Source organism: Galeopterus variegatus, unplaced genomic scaffold (genome assembly GCF_000696425.1).
Source record: "Galeopterus variegatus unplaced genomic scaffold, G_variegatus-3.0.2 Scaffold176, whole genome shotgun sequence".
Lineage (NCBI taxonomy): Eukaryota > Metazoa > Chordata > Mammalia > Dermoptera > Cynocephalidae > Galeopterus > Galeopterus variegatus.
In genome coordinates this window covers 392,998-406,208 of record NW_007726287.1, presented here as the reverse complement: position 1 = coordinate 406,208, position 13,211 = coordinate 392,998, and the positions used below count along the sequence as shown (strand labels likewise).

Here is a 13,211-nt window from a genome sequence, read left to right as displayed (position 1 = left end):
CCAGTGGTGGTATCATGGACCAAACTGGTGCCTGGTCCACAACATGCCACATGTCTGATGGAGGCTCCTTGTCTCCTTCCCTTTTCTCCTTTCCGTACTGTTCGCGATAGTCAACGTTTAATGAGGGCCTTCGCAACAGGCACTTGGATGAGCTATTCGTAAGGAAGTAAACTGGGACTTAAGTAAGTACCGTGTTGAAACTAAGAGAGTAAGTTCCACAGCCTATAGGAGATAGTGCCAGGATCCTCCACACAGGGGGGCTTGCTTTTGCCCCATGCACCGTCCCGGAGTGCACAGCCCCAGCACCTCCACACAGTGGCAGCCTGTCACCTAGATGGTTTGTCCCGCCCATCCTGGTTTCCTCAGGTTCTTTTCAAAATCTGGTTTGTGAAACTACCCAGATGTATGACAGAGACTTGCCAGCAAGAAGTCATGCAGGGTGGTCACTTCTGCTCACCTCCACACAGTGGCAGCCTGTCACCTAGATGGCTTGTCCCGCCCATCCTGGTTTCCTCAGGTTCTTTTCAAAATCTGGTTTGTGATACTACCCAGATGTATGACAGAGACTTGCCAGCAAGAAGTCATGCAGGGTGGTCACTTCTGCTAGTGCAGGTCATGGCAGCAGCAGGGATCATGGCTACCACTGACATGGCGCTCAACAGCGGCTGGGCACAGGCCTCCGTGGCAGGTGCTCTGCTCTTGTCCTCCCTGGGAACATTGTGTTATTCCCATTTTACAGAGGAGGAAGCTCTCCATGGGGCAGAGCTGGGATTTGAACCCAGGCCTCTGGTTCTAGGTCAAAACTTACAAACTAAATCCCTGCCTGTTGCACTTGTGATGATTCTGCCACCCTACCTTCTAAGAGCAAGACCTAACATCTGTCCCAGGTCAAGTTCACCTTTTTAGCTTAGGCCCATCCTTGTGGTCTGTTAGGGTATTGTGGGTGTTCCACCATCCAGCATATTAGCTGTCCCTGAAGACCTTTTCATCTGCAAATGTGATATGTCACATAATATCATCAAAGTCATTGATGATAATGCCAAACAGCATAGGCCCAGAGGGCCGAGCTCTAGGGTTTGGGCCAGGATTCTGTCCCGAGCTCGCCAGTCTCAGTCAGTATTTTCAGGATCTCATCATACCAGTTTCAAATACACTCGAGTGTTTCTGTGTCCACCCTGCATTTCTCCATCCTAGCAATATTCATAATATTCTCACCAAGAATCAAAATGTATAAAGCACTCTACTGCACTTTAGAAAATGCCCTGGTTTGTTTTACGTTCATACTAGCCCTGCGCCGTTGTGTAGGCTGTTTCTGACGTATGGGGAACAAGGCCATCAGCTAGGTAAGTGGCAAAGCTGGGATTCCAACCAAAGCTGTCAGAATTCTGGTCCTCTGCCCATTCCCCAGCACTGCCACCTGCCACCTGAGATTCATGCCTCTGTTCCATAGAAGTTTTGGTCACCTGGTCTAAATAATCTCAAAGTTTCCATCTATTTCTGGAATTGTGGTTCAGCTCTTCCTTTTTAGACATCAGCCATCTCTAAATATCATCATCTCCTTCCTCTCGTGCATGGCCTTCCAGGCAGATTATTGGTCTTGGCCTCAGTGGGCATTGATCAATCACCTGTCATCTGCACTCCCTAGACCTGTGCCTACCCTTGGCCCCAGGGCTCAGAGTCCTTCTTTTCTGTTCTTCACTAGGTCTTGTCTTTTGCTTGACTTTCAAAAAGGCTGAGATGCACTTTTTATCAGTCTCTGTGTCCACAAGCCACTCTTGGGAATTTGCTATGTCTACTGCTGCAGCAGGGCTCACCCAGAACACAGTGTCTTCTGGAGCCCCAGTGGTTTTACAGAATCTAGACTTGGTTTGATCCTAAGAAATCACAAAGAAGACATCCCTAAAACTGTTGGCCCACCAGTGTACCTCTCTGCCAAAACAGAAGCCCAAGGTTATGAGAGTCTTAATATACAGTTCTTTTTCTTTCAGTGACCATGAAAGGTGGGATAGTGTGTCCCCTTCAGGAGGCTAAATTACCATCCCACGCCAGCTGATTCCTTACCTCATCTGCTTTGTTGCATCAGGGGGACTTGTCATATTCTCCCTGGAGTTGCTGGTTACTCTTAGCGTTATCTGAGAGCCACCAAAATGCCAGTCAGACATTGCTGCCTTTTCTTTTCCCTTCCTTCCTTCCCTCCTTTCCTCCTTCCCTTTCCTTCCTTTCCTCTTCTTCTTCCTTCCCTCCTTTCCTTCTGCCTTCCTTCCCCTCCCTCCCTTGGCCCTTTTATTGCTGCCTTTTCTTCAGCCATCAAGGTAGGCATGAGTGTAGAAACTTTGTCAGCCTCAAGCCATCTGAAGTCATCCCTGTCTGCTCCTGTGACCACTTAAAACCTAAGCTCTTCTTCAAGTTTGGGGCATGCTTCCTCAGCAGAGTCCTTCGGAGCCTAGCTGTGGCCCTGGGTCATTTGCTTACAAGCAGACTCTTTCAGATGAGAGAAGTACACTTGACCAGTCTTCAGTCTGTCTGCAGAGTCCTCAGTCTGTCTATTTGTTTTAATTATACCACAAGAGAAGAAACCCTCACAAAATTAAACAAACCGAAAGCCAGAAGGCAAAGAGGTTTTGGATAAATAGAAATTAAAATACTCTGGAATTTCCGTGTAGTGCAAAATTCTGTCATTTGCTTTTTTTTTTTTTTTTTTACCCCTAAAATGAATATACTGTTTTTTTCTAATTATAAAAATAATACATGGGCCGAGCCCGTGGCTCACTCGGGAGAGTGCGGCACTGGGAGCGCAGCAGCACTCCTGCCGCGAGTTCGGATCCTATATAGGGATGGCCGGTGCGCTCACAGAGCTCACTGGCTGATCGCGGTGCGGCCGGTCTCAAAAAGGACAAAAATAATAATAATAATAATAATAATAAACATGCTCATTGTAAAAAATCAAGAGAGAAAAGTTTAGTTCGGATCCTATATAGGGATGGCCGGTGCGCTCACAGAGCTCACTGGCTGATCGCGGTGCGGCCGGTCTCAAAAAGGACAATAATAATAATAATAATAATAATAATAAACATGCTCATTGTAAAAAATCAAGAGAGAAAAGTTTAAGAATTACCATAATCCCACCATCCAAGTTAACCTTGGTACACATTTTATATATCCTTCAGACTTTCTTTGCCTATATACGTACAAGCGTATGGCCTTTGGCAGGGGAGGGAGTCTATAATGAGGTCATAATTTGTCTAAAATGAGATTCAACAAATCACAGATTTTTAAAACTGCTTTTTTCACTTAAATTATCCAACTGTTACATTTAAGGCACTTTATCAGGGATTCCAAAAGTCTTTGAAATTTCAGATGATATGGATATTGCTTTTATATTAAAAATATTTCATGCAAAGACCTTGCTCCTATTTTAGAAAATTATAGCCCGGTGGTCAAGGCACAGGCCGTGGAGTCAGGTTCCCTAGGTTCCAATACTTTTGGCTCTTCCATTACTGGTTTGTGACCCTGGACATGTTACTTATCCTCTCTGTGACTCAGTTTCTTCATCAGTAAAGTGGGGATACTAGTAGTACCTGTTTTGGAGGGTTGTTGGAAAAGTAAATGAGTTAAGTGGCTATTAAGTGCTTAAAACAGTACCTGCCATACAGTAAGTGCCAGATGAGGGTTAGTGATATAATTACGGTAAATAGTTGCTTAGCCAATTAGAATGGCTTTGATTTGATCAGTTTTATGTTTAAATCCATTAACAGCCCATGTAATTGGTATTTCCTTAAATGTTTAGTATATTTTTGCCCACTGGCTGCATTGTCATCGTCATCTTTAGCTGCTCTTGAAACAGCCTGCAGGAAGTGTTCCAAAGGTGCATTCCAGATATATTGCTCAATGATTGTTGTGGATAATTGGATAACTCTTGGGAAGAAGTAGATTCTCCACATCATACTATAAACCAAAATAAAATCTAGGTAGAATTAGAGCAGTAGCAGACTAGAAGAAAATATACTTGAATATCATTTAAATCCTGTGATGGAGGCTCTTCTAAGCATGACCCTAAAGCCATAGAACATGAAAGAAAATATTGATAGACTTAACAATACATAAATAAATAATCGTGTCCTATAAAATAATGCCATTAACAAATACCTGAGTCAGGATGGCTTTTTACCTGGGAAGATCATTCTGAATTTGCTGATAGTTGGGAGGGGCCCTGCAATCTCTTTTCTCCAGTGGTCATCATAGCAGGGTATATTGATTCACTAATTAGGCTGTGATTTCACCTTATTGGCAGTGCAAGTGGCATCTGCCTGTCCTGCTGAGTAATCCAGCTTGGTAACCAAGGGGGTTCATTCAGCCTTCACTACAAGGGAGTTCCCTGTGGTTAGATAAACTGATCTGTTGCTTGGTAACTACAGGATTATGAGGTGGAATCCCTGTTTGAGAGGGGTTCGGGTATTTGGAGGGCATGGAGGGCAAGGGAGCTGGCAGGTTCCTGGGAGCACAGCTTTCGGCAGCAGGCATCGTGCACCCATCACCTGCTTGGTATAGAGCAGTCCACCTTCCCATCGGTACTTCATCTTTTCAGCACTGGGCCTCAGAGCAAAGGACAAGGAGATAGGGAGCTGGCCAAGGGGAGAGACGGGTCCTTTTGGGGTGGCTGTTGTGACCACAGGTGAAACCCCTACAGGGTTGGCCCCAAGGTTCTCCCACCTAAGGAAGAGGTCTCTGGAACTGTGAACCACCAAGGGCCTCTAAGTTAGTGGACTGCTGGGTCCCGGGTTGAAAGGACATTGACTAGAATAAAAGGGTGGCCAGGCAATGTGGTGATCGTAACCTGAAGGCAAGCAGGACCGTCTCCAAGACGCGCTCTCTCACCATCCTCTCCTGCAATGTGGACACGAAGTCCTTAGGGAATGTTCCTGTTCAGTCTTCCTATTCAGGACTGCCAAAGACTGCTGTCTGCTGCCCCAGCCCCAGCCCCAGCCAGGTTTGTGAAGGGACGTGTCTTGACAAACTGTGCAAGTGGCCCCAGTGGCAAGGGTGTGCGTGTATACAGGGTGCATGTCTGCCCACTGTGTGGGTCGCATACATCGGTGTAGGCCTGGAGCCCGTCTCTTGGCTCTGTCTCGTGGACCACCAGCATGAGGACACAGCGTTACTGACGCCGTTGGCTGGAAGGTGCTTCTGCAGCCCGTGCTAGCTATGTGGGCAATTAGTGTATCAATCACCCAAGTGAGATTCTGGTTATTTATTTGCTTTAGCAGTGACAGAAACAATCATTGAAGTGCTAGAGCTTATGCTGGAGAAAATATTTTGACTGAAATTTTGCATATTTTGAAACTCAGGTTGTTACACTTAAAATTATACACATTGTGAATACCTGGCTTCAAACAAGAGTGAAGGAAAAGCATTCCTTCCTGTCAGAACCCGTTCACTCTGTCTGTCATGCAACCTGACTAAAAATAAACCCAGGCACAGGAACAAGCAGCCTTCAGTTTGGAGCAAGTCGAGTGCTCTCGACTGCGGGGTCTCTCGCCTCCTGCTGCTTCCCAACCACATGTCAGCGCTCCGCAGCCCGGGCGTTGCTGCACAGTCTACACTGGGGGGCGTCCTGGGGTTAGGCCCATTGCTCTTTAGGAGATGCTGGATGCAATCAGAATAGCGCTCGACTGCGGGGTCTCTCGCCTCCTGCTGCTTCCCAACCACATGTCAGCGCTCCGCAGCCCCGGCGTTGCTGCACAGTCTACACTGGGGGGCGTCCTGGGGTTAGGCCCATTGCTCTTTAGGAGATGCTGGATGCAATCAGAATAGCGCTGGCCCGGCTCTCACGGGTCACAGAGTCAGTCCTGGCTCCTGCGTGGCATCTCCGGACCTGAGCGTCCTCATGTTTAGCTGTGGCTGACTGCAGTCAACCACCAGCTAGAATCTTAGATGGCTTTTTTTATTTAATCTTACAGGACCTTATGAGCCCTGTTCTCAATATCATCCCCATTCTTCAGATGAGGAAATTGAGGCGCAGGGTCTGAGTCACTGTGACAGCCAGGTTCCACCCTGTGGCCTTGCTCTCGTCCTTCCTCACTCTTTACTTCTCAGCCCTCTGGCTTCTGCCCCCATTGTTCCACTGAAGCAGTCCTCGTGAGACCAGAGGACTCTGTTAAACCAGGGTCATTCTCCACCCAAGTCCCTGCTGGGCCCAACGGGCAGCCTGGTGGGAAGCACAGAGGCTCCAGGCCATCTGACGTGGGTTAGCACCATGGCTGCTGCGCTTCCGAGCTCTGTGGTCTTGGGCAAGTCACCCACCCCCTCGAGTCTCAGTGTCCCTGTCTGTAAAACGAGGGTAATAATCATACCTGCTCATCGAGTGAGGATTATAGGAGACAGTGTGCGTAAATCATTTCACACAGAACCCGGGAAGTACTTCCCTGTACATTTCTAATCTTCTCTCTAAATCCTGTCCCTGTTACACACACCCAAGCCCTTAAACATTGTGTTGTAATTATTCCCTTGCCTCAAATCTTCTTTTTTCCCCAGCAGAGGTTGACTTTGTGTTTCTTCCTGTTTTTTTACAATAGAAAACACCATTGTATGACTGTAACCCTGTGCTCTGGAGTGTGATTATAAGTAGGTATTATTGCTTTAACCCAGTTATAATGAGATCCTACAAACTTTTATAATCTGATTAATAACACAGTATTAGTCTTGTTTCTAATTCTTGGGTTTTAAAAGGAATTCTTTTATTTCTGTTTTGACCACAGTTTCAGTCCAATTTATCCTCTGATTATTACAGCAAAGAAAATTCTGTACACATAGTAGCAGAATATAATATCTGCCTTTTGTAAGAACTCCATGATGTTGTATTATCCTGAGACACTGCTATTTTGGTGTTGAAGGAATTGCCAATTAGGTAGTATGGATTCATTAGTAGTTGTTTTCCTGTTGTTTGGGTTAAAATCCTATATTAAGAAACATTATTTTACTCTTCGGTTTTTCTAATCATTCTTCTTATGGATGACTGAACTTCTACAAATTTTCTCCTCTGATCTTCTGATCAAATGGTAAAACTGCTGTCTTTTTGAGAACAGTTACTATGATTCAACATCTGAAATTGATTTTCAACCTTTGGCATTTTCCGTGTGGATTCGGGCAGGGAGAGACCTCCCTCCACCACGCGGGTCTGTGTGGGCCGTGGAAAGCTGCTGGTCTAACTCCTGGCGTGCACGCTGACCAGCCTGCACCCTGGATTTGGGTTTTACAGGGCTGGAAATATTTTTAGGAGTCTTTTCAGTCAGTGAAGAGATACCTGTGATTAACATCCCTGCCTTGGCTGTGTGGACGAGGCTGGGGCTGTGTTGTCTGGGAGGAGGTCCGTTGCTTTGAGCTGCATCAGGGTTCTGGGAAGCTGCTGACACGTTTCACTACTTCTTGTGGTTGAGTTTTAGGTGGGTTTCCCCCCATTCTTTGGCAAACTGCTGTATCATACACCTCATTTGCCATCAGAGTGTTAGGGTGTATTCTTTTTTTTCCATGAAAACAACACAGAACAAAGCCTCACTTTTAAAAATGCCATGATATTTTGCCACCGTTATGAAAATCTGTCAGCGCCGTATCTAATCTTCCAGTGCATAGAATATCAAAACAAGCACTATTGAAGGGATTGTACTTCTGTTAATACAGAAATGTCAGCTTCACACACTCGGAACCAGCTGCTATCAGCCTCTTTCCAAACGGGAAAGAAAAAGAATGATAAAGTTTCTTTTCCCCTCTGCTGTTACTGTTCTTCAGGCCTGACCTTCATAAGAGGACCGAGAGTAAACACCGCCTTGCTGAAATTTTGCGTTCAGAATACTCAAGTGGGATGGAGGCGGGCGTCGCCAAGGTCAAAAGCAGAGCCGGCGTGGGAAGACCAGCAGCCCGCCGCCGCAGCGCACTACCGAGCCTCGGCCTGAGGAAAAAGTGAAAACGTGCTCCATGAAACAGATCCGCAAGGTTTGCTGAGGGGGCAGCAAGCCTTTCTGGAAAGTTTTTTAAATCTCTCTCCACAGGATTGGGTCTCAGAGTGGGTCTCAGAGCCCCTGGTGGCACTAGCTTGATGTACTGTTCTTGTGAGAGGAGCCTTATGAAAAATAGCTGTGGCACCTTTCCCTGAATGCCACGTCCCGAGACCTTGGGAGCCACAGCCCTTATCTTTGGTGGGAGGAGCCCTGATGGGATCGGTGGGGGAGGGGAGGCAGCAGCGTGGGAACTGCCAGCTGACTTAGAGGATGTTCAGTGCCTCGTGTTCGCTCCATTGGTGCTATGTTCTTAACTTCCCGCAGGTGCTGACCTACGGGAGACCAGGTCGTGCTCAGCCCGGGAGGGGTCTGAGTCCTGCCACAGAACAACGTTCTGAAGAAGTTTGACAGCTTGACTTCAACCTTATTGATGCATATATTGGCATGAATTTTGTAAAGTGGGATGTTAAAAACTGGAATTGAACTTATACAAGAGAAAAAAATATTTATCAAGTAATCATTTTTTTATGTCGCAATGCTGTTAAAAAGGAGCAAAGGAGTTTTGAGCCTGGGTGGCACGAACCCTGTCGTTTCCTCCTGTGAACACCCTGCTGTGAACACAGCGCTGTGTTTCCCTGCCTGCTCCCCTCTCGTGTCCATGGAAGACTCTCTCAAGCTCATTGATTGACTGTTGCCTTTCTGTTTGCCTTTGAAGTCAAAAGCCACCAGCATCTCCAGCTTTTTTCCCCACTGAATCCGATCTTATCTTCAAGGCCTAGGGTCTTTGTATTGTGACCCAGGCCACAGCTCCTCAACCCCCCATTGTGTTTCCTGGGAGGTTTGAAAGAGGACCCCTGGAGTGTATTGATTTCCCAATAAATGTAAGATTTGCACACTTACAGAGAGGCCCCAAAGAGAAAGGGTTAAAGGCTTTAGCACCTCTGTCTGGGCTTTGCTCCTGTCCCCTTTTTCTCTTTCTCTATTTTCCTTCCTCCTCCTCTTTAGTTACTGTGCAACCATCCCTGGTTTTCCCAGGACAGGTATTGAGGCACCACTTCCATAGACCCCCGAGAGCCACATGAACTAAAAGTCCAGGAGAGGGTGGTGAGAGTTGGCAACATAGGCCTTTCTGCGGGGGCCACGGAGGGGCCAGTGTTCTTGCCTCCATCCTGGCCTGGAAGCAGCTGTCATGTAGACGAATGTCAGCCGACCCCCACCAGAAAAGACTCCAGTGTGAGGACGAGTGTGAGCCTAGAAAGAATTGATCCTCTGCAGAAGGAAAAATGGGACCTTCTCAGAGTTGGCTGTCACATATGAATTAATAAAGACCATGGGTGAAATTTGTAACAATAATAATTAAAAAAACCCTGCAGCACATGTCAGACTGACTTTGGGCAAATCCGCCACTGTTCTTTTATTTCGATGTGTAATGGTTCACATGATTTGGATGAGAAAAGGAGGGATCAAACTTTATAGACAAAACCCAGCTGTGTGAAAAACAGGATTAATGCCAGTGATTGGGGATGATCAAAGAGAAACCTTACTTTTCTCCCCCCATGGTATTAGTTCCACTAAAGGGTGAATTGGCAGAGTTCTGCATTCCTGGGGGGAGAAGTGCTAGAACCTTGCAAAGTGTAAGTGACTAGAATTCTGAGATCAGTATTACACACTCCATTTGCTAACTCTTAGGTGAGGGTTTCTTGCCGTAGATGCTATGTGGGCCTGTTTCTAAGAATCAGTATGTTACCCCAGTTAATAAAGAAACATGGATTTAGTAGACTTAGGGTTAATGTTATCTAGATTTAAATAACCTTAAAATAAATCTTTATTATTATGGCTCTTGACAGATTATGTATTTCAGGCATCAATTAGACAAAGCTTTAGCCTAATGCCACTGTACATATTCTAATTTTGTGTGTATTTTTAATCGTGCCTATTTTTCTAATTTCCCAAACTTGCCCATGTCTCTGCCTCATTCCTATATTTTAAAGTCACAGAAAATTTGGACGTTTAACGGAAGGTTGCAGCTTAAAAGCTTTTTTCCCCAGTGGGCTTGTAGAATGCTTTTGGGGAAAGCAGAGCACCTTCACGTTTGGGCCGCCTGTCTCCAGAAGGGCTGCGCATTCTCACGAACCGAAGCGCAGAGAGGGAGCCCTTGGCCCATGATTTAAGTCAGCGCTGATGTGATGCAGACAGCATCCTCTGCACTTAGAGAAGCAAGGAGCCAACCCAGTCTCAGCAAGGGACAGTTTTTGACAAAGCCCAGTGGGTTCTTTTGATTTTTTTCTTTTCCCCCTAGAGTGAAGGGAGGCGAGATATAGGGAAGAGAGGAGAGTAAATGAGAGCCTTCTAAGGTGGGCATATTCCACACTGCCAGGGGCCTCTGTGTTAGCACTTCAGCCCTTCAACACACAGTCGGTGCAAGCCGTTAAAATCCAACCCACACTTTCTAGAGACGGAAGTGTAAGGCTTTCTCACTGGAGAAGTGGCCTGTTTGAAAAGGTTCTTACTGGTCTTGTTGAGTCGCCTCCATGACCATTAGACTTTATTTCTTCATCTCCACCACAGGAAAAATTCAGAGCAAGGCCTGTCATTGCAGGGGGCATTGAGACACCTTCAAAATCAGCTCAAATTCTCCATTTCCAGACCTAAACTTTTAAACTTCATTGCGCCGCCCTGTTGTCTAGGTTTGGAGGGTGGGTGGGTGGGTGGAGGAGAGAGAATGCCTTCTGGGCGCCTCCCCTGTTGCTCAGCCCACTCTGGGGCTCTCACATTCATGCTTTTTTTCTATTTTAAGTGAGAGCTCACCCAGCCCCAGGATTGGGAAGAGAGAAACCAATTTAGCCTTCTAAGTAAAAGAAAGCAGAAGCCCACCTCACTGCAAAGGCTGTGAAGTTATTATTACAGATGGATATGCGGGACAATTTAAAATATTGTAATTATAAACTTGTAGGGAAGCCTTGTTCTTCATTAATGTAAGATATGAAATCGCCTCTGCGGTACAAGGACAATTACATAGTTGAGAATATGTCTGTGATTTACACTGCGGCTGTGTAAATGTAAGGGTGCTTGCTCTAGTCTACCTACTCCACTTTCACAAAATGAAAAGCACACCAGTGCAAGTTGTCCTTTGATAGATTTTTAATATGATTTTAAAGAGTTTTGTTTGGTCTCATTCTTATTCAATGAGATTAATTTAAAGCACTTATCCCCTGGGTTTAAGTCAATCCATGTAGGATTTGGGCAGGGTTTGTTGCATGGGGGGTTTTGTTTGCAGGAGGCTATGAGAGACTCCTTTCCCACTTCATTAACCCTGAGTTGGGGACGGTCCCCACTTTGCCCCCCACCACAGCCAGAGCTGGGGATTTACCAACCCCCATTCACATGCAAAAGAACTCCAAAGCAGAGGGGCTCCTTGACTTAATTAGCTGCTGTGCATTTTGCAAAATTAGAATAATACCCTCAACCATCCCACTAAAGAAAGGCGGTGCTGGTGTGAGGATGTTGGGGGGATGGGGAGGAAACAGTAGCAGACCCTGCAGTGAGCCTGGTTTTCGCAAGGGGTTATAGTCAACGCGCCCCCCACCCTTCCAGCAATCCCACGACAAAACTAGAGGGGGCTGGGCTTGCAGGGCCCTAACACTTCCCAGCCGTGAGCGTTTCTTCAGTCTTGGGGGCTGCAGGTTGTGTGTGGGAAGGGAGCATCTGCACCCACCTCGCCAGAGAGGGGACGGTCTCAGGAGGTGACCTTGGCCCTTTGAACGTGAACTGGAGGTCTTGAGTCTGTCTCGGACTTAAACCCCCTCCCCTGAGATCCTGGAGCCAGGGGCTGGGGCGGTGGGAAGCGATAGGGCACCGGGCAGACGTCGGGATTTGGTTCCCCTCTGGGTCTCCTTTCCAACTGACTCCCACGGGGATGGGGGATTGAGAAAATGCGGGGAGGGGGGTAGGATTACCCGATGTGGCGTCAGGTTCACAGCGAAGGCGCGTCGGTCCCATCCGGCCTTGGCCGCTGCAAGCGTCCAGAGCCGGAGCACGGCCGGGTGCGGGGCGGGAGGGTGGGGGCGACCGAGGAGGGAGCAGCCTCGGAGCCCATCTGTCGGCCCTGTGCCCCGCGGGCCGGTCACCAGCTGCCGGCGCCCTTGTTGTGGCCAGATGAGTCGGCTCAGCAAGGGCACCGCAGCCCGGCCTGACCCTCAGCCCTGGCCCCCAGGACCGTCTGCGAGCCGCAAGGAACCAGATGGAGAGGAGGGGGTGTGGGGGGCCACTGGGCTCGCCTCATTGTAGAGATGGGAAGACTGAGGCCAGGGAGGGAAGACCCCTGCCCAAGGCCACAGCGAGTCCAGTCGGGGGCCCCTGCACACGATCTCAGTGCCAAGTAGGAGGGGGGTAAAAATTCTTCCCTATTGAGGATGGAAAGAGACCGATTCCCAGGAGAGGAAAGTGGCTCTTAGGAGGGATGAGAGGGCTGAGCACAGAGCGACCGACGGGAGCGCGGACAGGCGCCTGGTCATTTATAAGAAGTTTATTTCAACATTTAAAAAAGAGAACCCGAGAGGCCTGGCCGCCCCTGGGACCAGGACGGGGGTGGAAGTGGGGGCCGGGGGTCGGGGTGGGTGGCCAAGCCCCCTCGGCCCCCTCCTGCCCCGCCTGGGGCGGGGGAGAGGACACAGGCCACAGACTCACTGATTCACGGACACGGTCACGGGCTCATGGGTCACGAATAAATAACTTCATATACACTTTGCACACGGTATGTACAGCTCAGCCGCCGGCCCGGGCGCTCAGGGGAAGGAGACCAGGTGGGGCTCTGCACGCCCCTTCTCCCCAGCTCGGGCAGGGGTGCGCGGACGGGGTTGGTCTACAGCTGGAGCATGGAAGGGGGCTGGGGGAGCGCGACGCTTGGGTCACCCCCACCTGCTCCTGGGGGGAGGCGCGGGTAGCCCTAGCGGAGCCGGCAGAGCCCGGGGACGGGGGTGGGCAGACGCGTCTATAGGGACATCCGGAGAATGGACGCTGCTCCCGGATGGAGCGGCCTGGAGAGAGGACACCCAGGAGGGTTAGGGAGACTCAGTCCGGGGTCCGGGCCTCCGTAGACTTGGCATTTGGCTCTTGGGGGACACTGGGCTGGGGCGCCAGGGAGGTCCGGGCAGGGCCCCGGGGCCAGGGGGCGGGCGGGCGCCTCACCGGGGCTGCGCGGCGCGCGGGAGGACGCCGGCA

The 13,211-nt window shown here is 48.7% G+C and overlaps 2 protein-coding genes across 3 annotated transcripts in view; one reads left to right on the top strand and one right to left on the bottom strand.

Annotated features, from left to right (window-relative positions):
- Positions 1 to 8,496, top strand: part of DDX31 (DEAD (Asp-Glu-Ala-Asp) box polypeptide 31) — a 70,047-nt gene extending 61,551 nt beyond the window's left edge. For both annotated transcript variants that reach the window (XM_008563657.1, XM_008563654.1), the window contains 2 exons: positions 7,783 to 7,986; positions 8,316 to 8,496. In XM_008563657.1, the coding sequence (XP_008561879.1) occupies positions 7,783 to 7,957 (175 nt within the window). In that variant the 3' untranslated portion in view covers positions 7,958 to 7,986; positions 8,316 to 8,496. The remainder of the gene's footprint in view (positions 1 to 7,782; positions 7,987 to 8,315) is intronic.
- Positions 8,497 to 12,187: 3,691 nt separating this feature from the next.
- Positions 12,188 to 13,211, bottom strand: part of BARHL1 (BarH-like homeobox 1) — an 8,115-nt gene continuing 7,091 nt past the window's right edge. The window contains exons 5-6 of the mRNA XM_008563821.1: positions 12,909 to 13,027; positions 12,188 to 12,289 (exon numbers count right to left, since the gene is read on the bottom strand). Of these exons, the coding sequence (XP_008562043.1) occupies positions 12,188 to 12,289; positions 12,909 to 13,027 (221 nt within the window). The remainder of the gene's footprint in view (positions 12,290 to 12,908; positions 13,028 to 13,211) is intronic.